Source organism: Oryx dammah, unplaced genomic scaffold (assembly GCF_014754425.2).
Source record: "Oryx dammah isolate SB20612 unplaced genomic scaffold, SCBI_Odam_1.1 HiC_scaffold_18, whole genome shotgun sequence".
NCBI classification, from domain to species: Eukaryota; Metazoa; Chordata; class Mammalia; order Artiodactyla; family Bovidae; genus Oryx; species Oryx dammah.
In genome coordinates, this window is record NW_024070202.1 from 63639282 (window position 1) to 63654977 (window position 15696).

At 40.2% G+C, this 15696-nt stretch overlaps 1 protein-coding gene across 1 annotated transcript in view; it reads right to left on the reverse strand.

Annotated features, from left to right (window-relative positions):
* The window catches only part of BBS9 (Bardet-Biedl syndrome 9), a 469218-nt gene that overhangs the window by 58184 nt on the left and 395338 nt on the right, over positions 1–15696 (reverse strand). Inside the window, exon 21 of the mRNA XM_040259660.1 lies at positions 2999–3221. Coding sequence (XP_040115594.1) covers positions 2999–3221 — 223 coding nt within the window. The remainder of the gene's footprint in view (positions 1–2998; positions 3222–15696) is intronic.

The following is a 15696-nucleotide window of genomic DNA, read 5'->3' on the forward strand; positions in this document are numbered from 1 at the left end:
GTAGAGGTAAGAAGAGAAACATAAGTTTGATGGTTCTGTAATAAAAAGAATAACCCAGTAAAGGTTAGGTTATATGCTGATGGAGAATGTGAAGGTTGATAAAGGCAAGCAGGAGAAATGTGAGGCAATGAAGTCCTTAAAGTAATTCCCACTGGGGAAGATTTTCAAATTCTGGGTGCCAAGGAGGATGTTGTCATCATGGCCTTTACTGGAGCACAGAAAGGGCACATACAAGGTGCCAGGCTCATAAAGTCAGGAGGCTAGAAAAGACCAAGGGTTTTTTATTCTGAGATGTTTATTCATCTGCCATTTAATAGGGAACATGGTAAAATTACACACACTCCTGCCTTTTAATACCAACCACTAAGTCACTTCATCTTTCTAGGGCCTTCATTACACCAGCTGTTAGGTGAGGGAGGCAAACCAGATGATTTCTGAGTTCCTGCCCAACCATTAAAAAGAAGATAGTGTCTGCGAAAAATGTTTGTGTGTTCATGTGTTCGGTCATCCACTCCTTTCCAGAATGCCACTTTACCTTCGTGTATTCTGAAACAACTACGGCAGCTAAACAAACTGACATCGTAAATTGCACAATTACTGGTTTGAAGCAGAAATAACTCACAGTATTTCTTATTATGTCTGAAATAATGGTACCAAGTCACCTACCAAGATAATAAAAATTAAGAACATAGCAAATGCAAGGTAAACGTTTATTATATTCCTCCTAGCAAAGAAAAGAGATTGTGGGAAACAGTTTCTGCCCTTTTCTTCCCACAGTGCAACACCAATTTAAGTGAAAAGCAGGCCAGATTGAGAACAGTTTACCCAGAAGGAGGCTCTGGCTAGAAATCTATTTGTACTGTTGTGGTTCGTGTGGTCTAGTGGGAAGCACATGGGCTAGAAGATTTCGAATCTAGACTAACCCTTCCAGTAACCACGTGACTCTGGGCAAGATATTTAGCTTTCCCTAACTCCATTGCTATTTGTAAAACAGCAATAATTTCACATGTTTCTTCTACCTCAAAAACATACCAAGTACAGAAATTAGTGTGTGAAAACTTTGAGCTCCAAGGAGGAAAAGTATTATAATCAATATTGAAGCATGGTAATGACAAAGAGAACTGATTTAACAATTTTTAAAAACTCACTATCATGGTTGGATCACAGCAGGTGGGAGGGAGAGTCACTCAACTAAAGCCAAACACTGTTAAGTGAAAGCAAGCAATTGTGACCACGACAAACACGCACAGCTTCAACCACCCCAGTGGGATGATCTCAGTCAGACTAGTGTGACAGGCACGCACCTGGCTTACAGACTCCTGGTGTGTGAACAAACACATTTGCTACTTTCCTTCGTTCTGTTCCTACCTTCCCTCTCTTCCTCCTTTCCTCACCGTCTTCCTTCCAAACATTTAGAAATTTTACATCACGGGTTTCTATGGACACAGTTCTGAAGTCGCCTCCAAATCTAGTTATTTAAACAAATGACTATAGTCCTATATTCAATAAATGTGGCATCCTAGCAGTAGACAGCAATGGGTGAATAGAGGCCAAAGGACTAGTTAGGAGGGTGTTAGCAAGGGCAAGATGAAGAAGACCTAAATTCAGATAAACTATTAGAACTGTTTCTATGAGGGAAGGCAAGTCTATTCTGAGACACCATATTAGAAATATGTTTTTGGAATAAAAGTTAGGTTCTGTCTGTGTATAATTAAGGTAAAAAATATTTCAAATCATAGACTATAGAATGGTATGGTCCCATGTCAGTCATTCTCTTCACCCAAATTTAGAAGATGAATTATACATACATCTACACAATGGCAGTAATTATAGTTTGAGTTTCTGAGTGTATCTCTGTTCCAAGAATTGTACAAGGTACTTTATAAACATATAAGGCCCTGGAAACAAGGACGGCATTATTATACCCACTTTGAAAGGAGAGACTAGACTCTGGAAAGTTAAGTAACATATTCAAGTCATATGAACAGTAAGGCATAAAGACAGGACCCAAACACTGGTCTGTCTGCCTCCGGAGCCTGTGCTTATTAAATTATGCTATGCTGTCTCCATGTTTATCTTTTTAAAGTTTTCACTTGCATTCCTTTTTACTTCTAGGAATGCTGGTTGAGGGGGAAAGGAGACAAGAGGAAGAGCATCAGCATAGGGAGGTAGGTGTACAAAAGGCATATAAAGAAGATGAAAAAAATCCACATCACTTCCCATACTATGGTCCCTGCTTGAGGAGGAAATAGATGCTATAGCTGCTTCATTTAATAAATTCATTTACTCTGTGCTCTTTGCTGCTGCCATAAAGAGAGACACTAAGAAGATGGAAGCGGGACTTGGGAGCTGCTGCCTCCAAAGGACCAAAATGCAGAGCTCTTGACAGCTCAGCCCCTCTGATGGTGGGAAGGGCTGACCCAGATGCCCATGGCCATCACTGATTGCCCAGGTAGGGGCAACCTGGATCTCTCACTCTGGCACATAGTAGCCTCAGCCCTGAAGCCTGCTCATATTGCCTGATCTCCAGTTTTTTTCTTTGTCTCTTCCCCCTTATTCTGGTGACCACAATCCAAACAAACGGCAGAAAGGATAGGACTCATCTGGATTATATTAGCCACTTGTATTATGCTATTTACATTTATGAAATATGGTATCGCGAGATCACATTTAGTAAAATTTTCCTTAAAAATGGTTTTATTCTCTAATCCACTTTTTATTGGTTAGTAGCAAAACAAAGTGGATCATATATTTAAAAGCAGGGGGAAGAAAAAAGACATACCATTCTAGAAATGCTTAACAAGCAAATACCCCAAGAATATTCATCCAAGTGATTTCCCGGGGATATCTGAAGGGAAACGTGCAAGCAATTTTCTTGGTTATCATCACTTTGCTATGAAATGTAAACCCCCGATACAGCCACAGTAAAAGCGCACCCCTTTAATCTGGCCAAAGCCTTAATACAATTGTGTTTGGGGAGCATGAATGCAGTTCCTACCTGGCATGACCATGGTCTGCGGAGCTGCGGCATCAGCACTCAGGCAGAGACGTCCACCTTTGGCTAATCGATCACACAGCAAGGTGATGTGCTTCTTCAATTGGCCTGTGTCTTTGGGTATGCCCAGCTGGCTGCTGAGGTTCAAGGCCTGTTCCTTGGAACTCTTTGATAGGCAGGTCTTCAAGAGGTGAGAAAGAGCAGCATCCACCGTTTCTTCCCAGCCCTGGATGCAAAAGCCAATTTGGAATTTATGCAAAGATGACAAGTGAGCAAAGTAAGCACTTTACCATTAACCAGGTTATAAGATTATGAGTGTTTAGGTCCCAGTGCTGGGAACTTGTTAAGAGCCTGGTGTCTGGTAGTCTAAACCAGTCTGGTTTTAAATTCTAGCTCTGTCTGCTGTTTGAGCATGTTATTTAATTCCTCTTAGCCTCATCTTCATCTACAAATGAGGCTACTAATAATCTGTACCTCCATGGGCTGGGAGTGATTAAATGAGATGGTACACGAGCAGCTTTTAGCCCCGCGCCACACATGATAATCATCATTATCTCAGGTATTGCTATGTTTGATGATCCAGAGACGAATTTTGCTGCTGAAGGAGAACCAGCCAAGATAGGAGGAGACTGGGGGAAACTGGAATGGAGAGAAAACCCTAGTGTGTCTCTCAGGATTGGTTCCATAGTCTTGGAGCTGTGGGCAGAAACTAGAGGAGCTTTGTCAAGAGACTTTGGGAGGTAGAAGCTTTTCCAGTCCCAATTCCCTGTCAAGGTGACAAAAAGTGACACAGAAGGAGGCAGTGAGCCATTTATCCATTTTGACTGGTGACAGTGTGGCTGTGATACAGTGAAGACTGTGAGGAGGGCAGGGTCACCTCAGTACCCTACAGGCTGGAATTCTAGGGCTACCGATGGCAGACAGGGACCACGGTGCCATCACAAAGGACTGGCATGAGGACGCACCACACTCAGGTGGGTTCAGATAATGACAGGTGAGGAGCCTTGAACAGACAACAACAGGTGAGGAGGCTTGAAGGAGAAGAGCAGCTTATGCTCTCCCACTGGACATGCCCAGAGATAACTGGGTGTGATTTTCAGGGGTTCCAGAGGTCCTAAGCATCAAAAATGAGTGAAATCTGGGTATTACTACCAATGATTGCATTTGTATCCAGCGGCCAGTGAGACCTAGGGCACCACAGACTTGACACAGTGAAATTATAAAGCATGACACTGAATGACTACCCTCATAGAATTCTGCAGAACAGTCTAAGGCCCTCACCTAAGGGAGGAGAAACCTGAGACTTGGACAGGAGTCCCTGGATGAATTGACTGCTGGTCAATCACTGCAGATGGTGACTGCAGCCATGTAATTAAAAGACGCTTACTCCTTGGAAGAAAAGTTATGACCAACCTAGATAGTATATTCAAAAGCAGAGACATTACTTTGCCGACTAAGGTCCATCTAGTCAAGGCTATGGTTTTTCCAGTGGTCATGTATGGATGTGAGAGTTGGACTGTGAAGAAAGCTGAGTGCCAAAGAATTGATGCTTTTGAACTGTGGTGTTGGAGAAGACTGTTGACAGTCCCTTGGACTGCAAGGAGATCCAACCAGTCCATTCTAAAGGAAATCAGCCCTGGGTGTTCTTTGGAAGGACTGATGCTAAAGCTGAAACTCCAATACTTTGGCCACCTCATGCAAAGAGTTGACTCACTGGAAAAGACTCTGATGCTGGGAGGGATTGGGGGCAGGAGGAGAAGGGGACGACCAAGGATGAGATGGCTGGATGGCATCACGGACTCGATGGACAAGAGTTTGGGTGAACTCTGGGAGATGGTGATGGACAGGGAGGCCTGGCGTGCTGCGATTCATGGGGTCGCAAAGAGTTGGACACAACTGAGCAACTGAACTGAACTGTTCCATCCTCAACCTTATCAGCTAAGCCACCTTTCAAATATGCAAATTGGATTACATTATTCCTAAACTTCAACTCCTAAAGCCAAATGCTCAGTTTAGCACACAAAGCACTTCCTGCTCCACCCCCTGCTCCATTTTATTCTCTCCCTGTCTACCTGCACCCACACTTTCACCTTGGCCTCTCCACAGGCTCGATCCTCCTGTTGCAATGCCTAATCGCCACTCTTTCTTGCCAACTCCTACTTACAACTCAGCTCAGGCACCGCCATCTGAGCATCACATTTGTGGGCTCTCTCTGGGACTCGGAGACTGGACGCACGCAGTTCATCACCCTGGGAGCACTCCTCACCCTATGCTGCGGCCACTGTTAGCATTCTGGTTTCTCCAGTGCCTGGAGATGTCCGCACCCCTAGCACTATGCTTGGTCAAGACATGTGTCTGCTGGATAGAGACACAGAGAGATGGTGAGAGATGCTGAACTAGAATCACAGATTTGGGAGGACTCTGGAGATCTTTAACCAGTCTCATGGGATGCTTCCTGGAATAAAACAGAAACCATGTGCCTAGGTATGGCTGTCCCCAAGATACAAAATTATCACTTTTTGAGATAGTGCACTCCTTTCAGGGACACGTGAAACCAGCAGAAAGTTATTCCTAAAGCTGAGCCCAAATCTGCCCCATTGGCCCTTATTCTACCCTCCAGAGCCATGCAGAATAAATCTAACCTCTCTTCTACATGACAACCCTTTATATCTAAGAAGACAGCAATTCTGTACCCTCTCCTCCAGAATAAACATCCCCAGTTCCTCCAGCTCTTCCTTATATAAACACGGTTTCAAGTTTTCTCTCCATCCTGACCACTTGTCTTTGAATGAGCTCCAATTTTAAACACTTAAACATTTATACAGCTAACTAGAGAACCCCAAACTGACCCCAAGACAGCAGGCAGGGGATGGGGATTCAGGGTTGGTAGAGTCACCCCCCACCTCACTGTTTACTGGGAATTCTCCCTGCCAGCCAGGCCTCTGGTTGCCTCTGCTTTCTTGGCAGCCACACCACACTCTTGATTCACACAAGCAAACACAATTAAGCCCCAGGCCTTTCCCACACTCACCACATATCTTCCTTTTAGGCTTAAGCAGTTCGTTCTTTAGACCAAAGTGCAGATTCTCTATATACCCACTAAAGAACTTCCCACTGATTGCCAACATCAGGATTTTTCACTCTATTGACCCATTATAGATGCCACCAGGCAAATAAGGAAACACATTAATTATTTTTAAATGAGATGTCAAAGGCTATAACAACAACTCCCTACTCCAAACCACTAAAGAATAATAAAACATCAGCTGCTACAAAGACATCTCTATACAACTATCAAAATCTAAATCAGATCAATATTTAAATTTGAATTTGTATTTCAATAATAATGGGGATGAAAATTAAGACAAAATAGTAACCCAAATGTCATTGTAGAGGACATATTTCCAAGTTGTTTTTGATGCCATCAATGATGACCTCTGGAGTATAAGAAGGAAAGATCCTTTGTATATAATTTGGCATTTATGTACTCTGTGGTCATTTCAGCATTAAAACAGTTCCTACTATTTTATAGACTATTCATCTAAGCTAACTATTGTTTTCATAAGTAGGTTACAGTAGCATATTAGATAATTTAAGTAAATATGGCATTTAGTTAATATAGAGGTACTACAGAATTTTCTTTTCTACTGCCAACTTGCAGATCAAGTCAAAACCATGTCATGGTTAGGTATTTGGCATGGATATTTCTTTAATATAATGAGGCATGATGCCAAAACTTCAAAAAGATTGCTACTGAAATACAGGGTTATTATTTGGAGAGCCCAAATTGCTGCTGCTGCTGCTAAGCTGCTTCAGTCGTGTCCGACTCTGTGCGACCCCATAGACGGCAGCCTACCAGGCTCCCCCGTCCCTGGGATTCTCTAGGCAAGAACACTGGAGTGGGTTGCCATTTCCCTCTCCAATGCATGAAAGTGAAAAGTGAAAGTGAAGTCGCTCAGCCGTGTCCAACTCTTAGCGATCCCATGGACTGCAGCCTACCAGGCTCCTCTGTCCATGGGATTTTCCAGGCAAGAGTACTGGAGTGGGGTGCCATTGCCTTCTCCGGCCCAAACTGCTACATAAACTCAAATATAATAATAAAAAGGAATGTTTATGAGACAAAAGAAGAGCTTTAAAAATGCAATGTGATAATCTACTGATCAAACACATAGCCTACTTACCTGATAAAATGTGAAACAAAACCATGTGGAAATCTAGAATCTCAAGTACAAAAAGTTCCTTAAAGGTAAGCTATTTTAACCACCTTTTTGGTGTTTGAATCCATCACCTTTATTTAGCTCCTTTAAATTGATAAGTCCAACATTCAGTTTTAATGTCTACACACACACACACACACACACACACACACACACACACAAAACCCACATGCCCATACCTGGTCTTTATCCTCTAACGTTGAACATTAGTTGTACTAATAATTGAACACCAATTGATGTTCATCAATTGCCCTCTCCTAATTGTGAGAGTGAAAGAAAATCTTAATTTTGGTAAAATAGCACTAAAAATGTCTGGAAGGGACGAAACTACTAAGCAAGCACTCTTCAGTAATAATTGATATGATTTTAGTTCTCAAATCAACAGCCTAATTCTTAAATCCCAGTTTACCTATGTATGGCTTTTGGAAAACAATAGTAGGTGGGAAGTTAAATAAAGATATAAATGTGTGAATAAATCAATAAATAAATTTAAAATACTTGCTATTCTGTTTTATCTTCTCCATAGCCCTTGTCAGCATTACAAATTAATTTATTTACTGGGCTTTTTTGTGCTTACTGTATCTAGTCTAGAACTGATCACTGGAGTTTTCCTTTGTTCCCGAGCTCTAGACTATCCCATGAGGTAACTTGACTTTTGTCTTAGTCCTACATGAGCCCCTACGTTGCGAGCCTGCTTGAAAGGCCCCTCCTTAATGGACTAGGCTGGCTTGCTCCTGCCAAATCCCTCCCAAGGAACTAGACCTATGGCTGTAGCCCTGCTGCTTGACTTCAATGCCAAGTTGCCTGCTGCATGCATGTCCCAGACTGAGAGGCTGCTCACTCAGTCTTCTGCTTTTGTGTTCCACCTGCCTGTGTGGAGGCTCCTGTATGCCATGCTGGCCCCACATGCCTCTCGGTACCAGTGGGATGTCCCATTTCTATGGTCTCTGCTATCCTCTTCGTGACTGAAGACAACTGAGCTATGACTTCTATGATCCAGAGACCAGACAGCCATGGCTGAGTTTCTGACATCTCTGCCCTACCTGTCATGCTGGTCTCCACTGGTCACAGTGCCTAAATACCAGTATAAGCAAGTGGCTTTTCAGAAAGAATAAACAGAAAGTTTGACCAAGTTTGTAAAGTATATTTCCCAGGGTATCAACCAAAGTAACAACAACAACAAAAAAAACCTAAAAGAGTTTTCTCATGCCACCTACAAATTAAAACAACCAAGTTGAAGATAACTGCCCCTCAGCTTCTGGGTTTTGACTTAGCTCATTCATCTCAACTGCCTCTTCACTTTGATCAATCACTCAATCTCTGTAGCTGTGTGTGTGTGCACGTGCTCAATCACTCCATCAGGTCTGACTCTGTGATGCCATGGACTGTAGCCTGCCAGGATCCTCCATCCATGGAACTTTTCAGGCAAAAATACTGGAGCTGCCATTTCCTATTCTAGGGGATCTTTCTGACCCAGGGATCAAACCCACATCTCCTGTGTCTGCTACATTGGACAGCGGATTCTTTACCACTAGTACCACCTGGGAAGCCCAGGGTATATCCAAGGTCTCCATAAAACAGGAATAACACTATTTGCCATGTCAATCTTACAAATGATAAGGCACTCAAAATCTTAAGCAGAAGATATTGTGGAATAAGCATATATATGCAATCCTACTTTTTTAAAAAATCAGAAAACACAAACACACCATTGGAACCCAATGTACAAAGCAACATCTTTAAACTTTTATTCAAACATATTGTAAACTACAAACATATGTTTATAATAGAAACACTACCATATCCGCAACTATAGTAGTATAGGGAAAAACCACAAAATGCCATGGTAGCATTTATTAATGTGCACATAGTTAACTCTAAGTGAGAGAGGAAAGGTTTAAAAAAAGAGATAGAGATCTGTGTAAATGAACAAATGAAGATTGTGTAGCCACAGCTAGGGTTCAGTTGAGAAGAGAACATTCTTAGAAATGACCTGTCTTACACATTACACATTTGAAGGTAAAATGATGATTACATCATATTTATTTATCTGAAAAAAAAAAACTGTATCAAAGACAAATAGATGTAAAGAACTCACAATAAATCTTTGGTATTTATGACTGATCTACAGAGCTTTACGGTTACTATTACTTTGTATTGTATTCTATCATGTTATAATTAGCCAAGGTAAGCTAAAAACAATGATGTGAAATGTCATTGTAACGCTAGGTACAAATTTAGTTCTTTAGTTGTAAATTATATATTTGTAAGATGTAAGAATTTTTCAGGATTGATCTAGGTTCAGATTATTTCTAAAGAAGAGATTTTATTCAGTGAATCTCCCTTCATGCAAAGGAGGGCTTGAAATGTTGACCTATATACCCCTGAGAAGTAAAACAGCTCTTTGAAATTGAAACAAATAAAATAAAAATTTAAAAAATGAAACCAAGCTGGATGGCCTATGTAGCAGTTTAAGCTTTTTAAACCCATCACTAATAAAATGAAACCCTCCCCAACATCATCCTTTTTTATCTTAAACTGAAATGACTTATTGGACTTAATGGAGTTCTCCAGTTCTTGGTGATGCTTCAAAAGCTGTAGAAATCTAATTCAGATTTTAACCAAAAGTAGAACAAGGTGCCAGGCTTATCAGCACAGTATTATGAAAAACAAAACACACTGCTTCCTATCAGGTGAAAATCTAAAACCTTTTTGACAAACAGAAGCTTAGCAAGCTTCATGCAGTTTAGCAGCAATACAGGCAGAAAGCACAAGGTTGCTTCAAACCAACCTACTCTGATCCTTTTCTAAGTTACATTTTGCTAAGAAATCTGCATTTGACCTATACTCTCATGCTGATCCTGAAGCTTTAGATAGGAGAAGGAACACAAAGTAGATTACCTGAATTATCATGAAACTTGATCCTGGATAGCCATATTCAATTTTAAAACAAAACATTAATGATGCTTCACCTAGACAAACATCTTGACTAAGCATTCAAGTTTGCTTCAGGCAAAAGTTTCCAGTCACAGGTACTATTCTGAAATAACTTACAAAAATATTAAGACTGAAAAATAAAATTGATAATGAATATTCAGGGGGAACCTGCTTCTGGTGATGATAAATTAGATCATGTAGGCCAATTATCCCACTGAGAATAACTAGAAAAAAATATACATAAAAAATCACCTCTTTGAAGGTATAGGGAAGCTAACAAGATAGTAGTTTACCAGGTCAAGATCCAGGGTACAAGGGAGGCCCAGGAAAGTGAGTCCTGAATTTGTGGCTGCTTTCCCCTCTGAGGTCTTTAATTACCTGGCCTAACATGTACTGCTGGGTCCTTCAATTACTTACCACTTTAGGTGATGACTTATGCTTACTTATGTATTTTTGTAGGAGGCAGCAAGGGTCATGAAAGAAGTCCGAAGACCTAGGCTAAACCTTTCCTTATAAGCTGTATCTCTCCGGGAAAGTTATTTTAGGTCTCAGTGTCTCAGTTTTCTCATCAGTTAAACAAATCAGAAAAGTAATTTCCTTTGCCAGGCACTTTTAGACTTAACGAGACATGTTTATCAATCATGGGGAGGCTTCCCAAGTGGTGTTAGTGGTAAAGAACTCATCTGCCAAAGAAGGAGACACAAGAGATGTGGTTCAATCCCTAGGTCAGGAAAATCCCCTGAAGTAGGAAATGGCAACCTGCTCCAGTATTCTTGCCTGAAAAATTCAAAGGACAGAGGAGCCTGGTAGGCTACAGTTCACGGGGCCACAGAGAATCAGACATGATTGGATGAATAAGCACTGGCACCATTTATCAATTGTAGTTATTTAATTATTTAATTTCATGTTATTATTCTTCTGGAAATACTCTCTAAAAGTTGATCTTGTGAATAATAATGACACTAGAAATAATAACAACAAAAGTAACAGCTGTTTAGGATCTCTTATGTACTAGAAAGTATGCTAAGAAATTTATAAACATTATTTGTACTAATAAATATTTATCCCGTGAAGTTGGTGCTGTAACTTCCAACTAAGGTGCTAGATGTAAAGTACTTTAAAGTAAAAAAGTTTATCATAAATAACACAATTATTAAAGTAAGAACTGTAATGGGATCCAGGACTGCATGGATCTAAATCCCATGTTCTTGGCTACTTCACAAGAACTTTTTTTCCCATTTCTTCATGTGTGTCTTTCAGTCTATTGTCATCAAGTCACTTTAGGCAGAAAATATCATATGAGGTCTTCCCCTAGAAAATTTATGGTCACAAAATTTATATCAGCTTCTTTATCCAAATAAATAATCTGTGTATAATTAAATAAGATTTTAATGCACAATCAAAAAGCACTATGATTTGTGCCAGTTTGTATGGGTCAAACTTTTAGAAGAGTCTAGCAAAGTCTACCTCTTACCTGCCTAGACTACTATAACTGACATGTAGGAACTGCCTTGGGACACCACATCCCCTGAAAACATAACAATGGTCAAACTTGACTGATGAGTCTGAGTTATCGATGCTCAATCCAGGGACTCATTATTGAGAATACTTGGAGAGGACATTTCTATTTTGGAATCAAAAGACACATGAGGTCACAGACTCCCCAAATATCCCTATATCTGACAAAGTCCGAGAAAAATCTTATTGAAGTTAGGACAAGAGAAGAACTGTGTGAATAAACTGAAGGGGTCAACTTTTCCCTAATACACTATATTCTTAAAAATCTTAAAGAATAAGAAATAACCCAACTCAAGAAAAAAAGTCCCAAAATACATGAAACCACTGATTTAAGTGTAAAGCATTTTTCTCTAGAATTCTTTTCTTTTCATTTTTCTTTCTTCCCTTTAATTAGTTTGGTTTTTAGGACCACTCCACCCAGAAGCTTCACTATTCTAAGATTTGCTTACCTACTTCTTTCTTGGTCAAAGCCACCGGTGGATCTGAGATAGCTATAGGAAAGTTCACCTACTAGAATTCTATTTATATTTTCTTTCAAATAGAATTCAAATTTGAAGAAAAAAGTATAGAGAATGGGATCTGAAGTGATTGGCTATATACCATTCAATGTTTGTGTCGTTTTTCACAGCCATCAAGCTAAGGTAACAGTAACATAGGGGGCTTCCCAGGTGGCTCAGTGGTAAAAGTATTCACCTGCCAATGCAGGAGATGAAGGTTCCATCCCTGGGCTGGAAAGATCTCCTGGAGGAGGAAACTGCAGCCCACTTCAGGATTCTTGCCTGGAGAATCCCATGGACAGAGGAGCCTGATGAGCTGGTTGCAAAGAGTCAGACATGACTGAGCTTGAGTGACTGATCACACACAGTAGTAACATAGTAGCGCTGACCTCAAACAGCAATTATTTATAAGATGTATGCTTTTCCCTAATTAGTGATCCTAATTTCAAATGTTTTGTCCATTTAATACAGCACTAGTTTAAGCCCATGTAACCATTTATTTATTTTAACAATATTTATTTAGAGTCCACTGATATGTTATATCAAACATTATGAAGTTAAAAAAAAAAAGGTGAATCAGATATGGTTCCTATCCTCAAGTGACAATTAAGAATGTATACAAAAATATAATGATGAAGAAAATGAAATGTGTTTAGAGAGAGATACAGATAATGTGCTTTAAGAATGCTTTTCTTTTAGTCCCCTTCCTAGAATGATATCAAGAATTATCTGTCAGCAATAAAATTTAAGACAGGAAGATCTCTGTCTACATCAATGAGATACTGTCCTGTTAGTTTTGTGCAAAAATCAGTGATATTGTTGAGTTCATATAAGTGCTATGTGAAGCAAACAAGTAGACTAAATTTGTCAGCATTTTCTAGTACAGAATGCAGAGTAGGTACACATAATACAAAATAAAAATTACTATTATCCTTGTTTAAGTAGTCATATTGAAGAATAAAACTTCAGTATGATCACCTGGTCAAAAGCTCCCCCACTGAATCAGGTTTCACTTTTATGAGGCTCCTCAGTTTGGGTTCAAATCTCGCCTCTGCTATTTTCCAGCTATATGACCTTTGACATATTTCCTCATTTATAAATCGAAAGTAATAGTCATGAAGCAAGGATGTGGGTGCCAGTAGTATATCTGACAGCTGGTCCAAAAGGTGTCAGTGGGAAGTGAGAGGGAGAAGGTGGAGAAGGCAATAAACTGCTGGCTGTGAACAGGTACAGCCTTAGGTAGCTAGTGCAGTCTTCCTGGACTACTCTGGGAGGTGGTGTGGAACATACCTCGGACTTTCCCAACTGGAGGGATGAGGGAGCTGGGGTATTAATCTACCAACCCTATTAGTCATTGACCAAGCACGGTGGCTCCACAGGCTCTGCCAAACAAGGAGATTCCTCAGTCAGAAAAACTGCAGGTGCCCAGCAGGTAGAAGCTTTCAGGAACAGCAGAAGGTAAAGAGATATGAATGGAGTATGAACCACATCTGTATAGCTCCCTACTTCAAAGGGACACAGTGAGGATTAAATGTGGTAATGTAGGTAGAGTCCTTGGCCAATGCATAGTACATAATAATGCTCAATAAAAGTTCATTTTCTTACATTTTTTTTAAATTGAGGAGGCAGGCCTATCTCTTCTGTGTGTGTATGACTGTATATGTGTTATGTATTTAATTCTTCTCCTTTTTTACTCTACAAAACAGGGATGTCTTCTAATTAGCAAAGTTTGAACTCTGGTGTTGGAGAAGGCTCTTGAAAGTCCCTTGGACTGCAAGGAGATCCAACCAGTCCATTCTGAAGGAGATCAGTCCTGGGTGTTCACTGGAAGGACTGATGCTGAAGCTGAAACTCCAGCACTTTGATCACCTCATGCGAAGAGTTGACTCATTGGGAAAGACCCTGATGCCGGGAGGGACTGGGGTCAGGAGGAGAAGGGGACGACAGAGGATGAGATGAGTAAACTTCGGGAGATGGTGATGGACAGGGAGGCCTGCCGTGCTGCAATTCATGTGGTCGCAAAGAATTGGACACAACTGAGTGACTGAACTGAATGGATTGGATTTATTTCTAAAGCTGTTAAAAATTATATGAAGATGTTTATGACTTTGAATTTAGAGCCAATGGGTTAGAAAACAACTAACCACTGCATCTGACCACTGTCATTAAACCACAGAAATTAGATTACATAGGAAAGTGGAAAGTTTTACCATTTTAAATGCAGAAAGTGAAGCATATTCCTGCTAACAACATCAGTGATTTCATCTGCATCGTCTCATTCACTGTGATGGGAGAGAAGACCAGTGTTTCTGCAGTCCTCATAAATGATAGATCACTGAAATTAAAACTTACCTCATAACCATTCTGCCAGAATAGGAAGGAGAGCAACCTTGATTAGTCAACCTTCATTACTTCCCAGTTTCTTTGTGGCTTTCTTTTCAAAAAGCAACAACTGGTAAGATTTTTCCTATTTATATGGAATGCCCTTCTGGTCAAGGATATCTGCTCCAAGATGGAACAGCAAGGCATTGCCCTTTTCTATAACTTCCTGTCCCCAGTTCAAACCATTCACAAATTCCCAGTTAGTAAAAAATAACTCTAAATCTCTTACTCTGTGCTTACAATAATGTTCTATCAATTCTAGGGCATTGTTTTCATAGTCGAACATCTCTGAAACAGACTGTGTCAAACTCAATGGCATCTGACAACTGCTGCTTACAGGCACCAGTCCAGCTATTGCTGTTGGTGCCTGGGCATGCACATTCTTTGTCTTAGTAGCTGTTCCTACCATGTCACTTCAATTGATGGATGTTTACTGGCCATACTTCCCTGTCAAACTGATTACCTTTTAAAATATCAAAATTATACCACGATTCATTATTGAGCAAAAAAGCTATGTGCACATAAAGGCATGGAAACAGAATAGTTGGAAGTATAAATTTGAAATTAGTGAAGCAAATATTGATGACAGAAGAATGACAGCAATTCCAGATGTTCTTGTAAGCAAAAGCTACGTGCCTTCCAGGATATAAAATAAGAAGATAAAGAACCTAGAGCCTATTATACAGAGTGAAGTCAGAAAGAGAAAAACAAATATTGTCTATTAACACATACATATAGCTAGAAAAATGGTATTGATAACCTATTTGCAAGGAAGCAACAGAGACACAAATACAGAGAACAGAATTCTGGACACAGAAGGAGAAGGAGAGAGTGGGATGAATTGAGAGAGTAGCACTGACAATATGTGCATTACCGTGTATAAAATAAATAGCTAGTGGGAAGATTCTGTATAACACAGAGAGCTCAGCTCAGTGCTCCGTGACAACCTAGAGGGGTGGGATGGGAGATGGGTTGGGAAGGAGGTTCAAGAGGGAGGGCATATATGTATACTTATAGCTGATTTACGTTGCTGCACGGCAGAAACCAACATCACATTGTAAAGCAATTATCCTCCAATTAAAAATAAATGTAAAAGAAACCAAGAAGATACAGATAGGAGAAATGTATTATGTTTTGTTACTGAGGTACC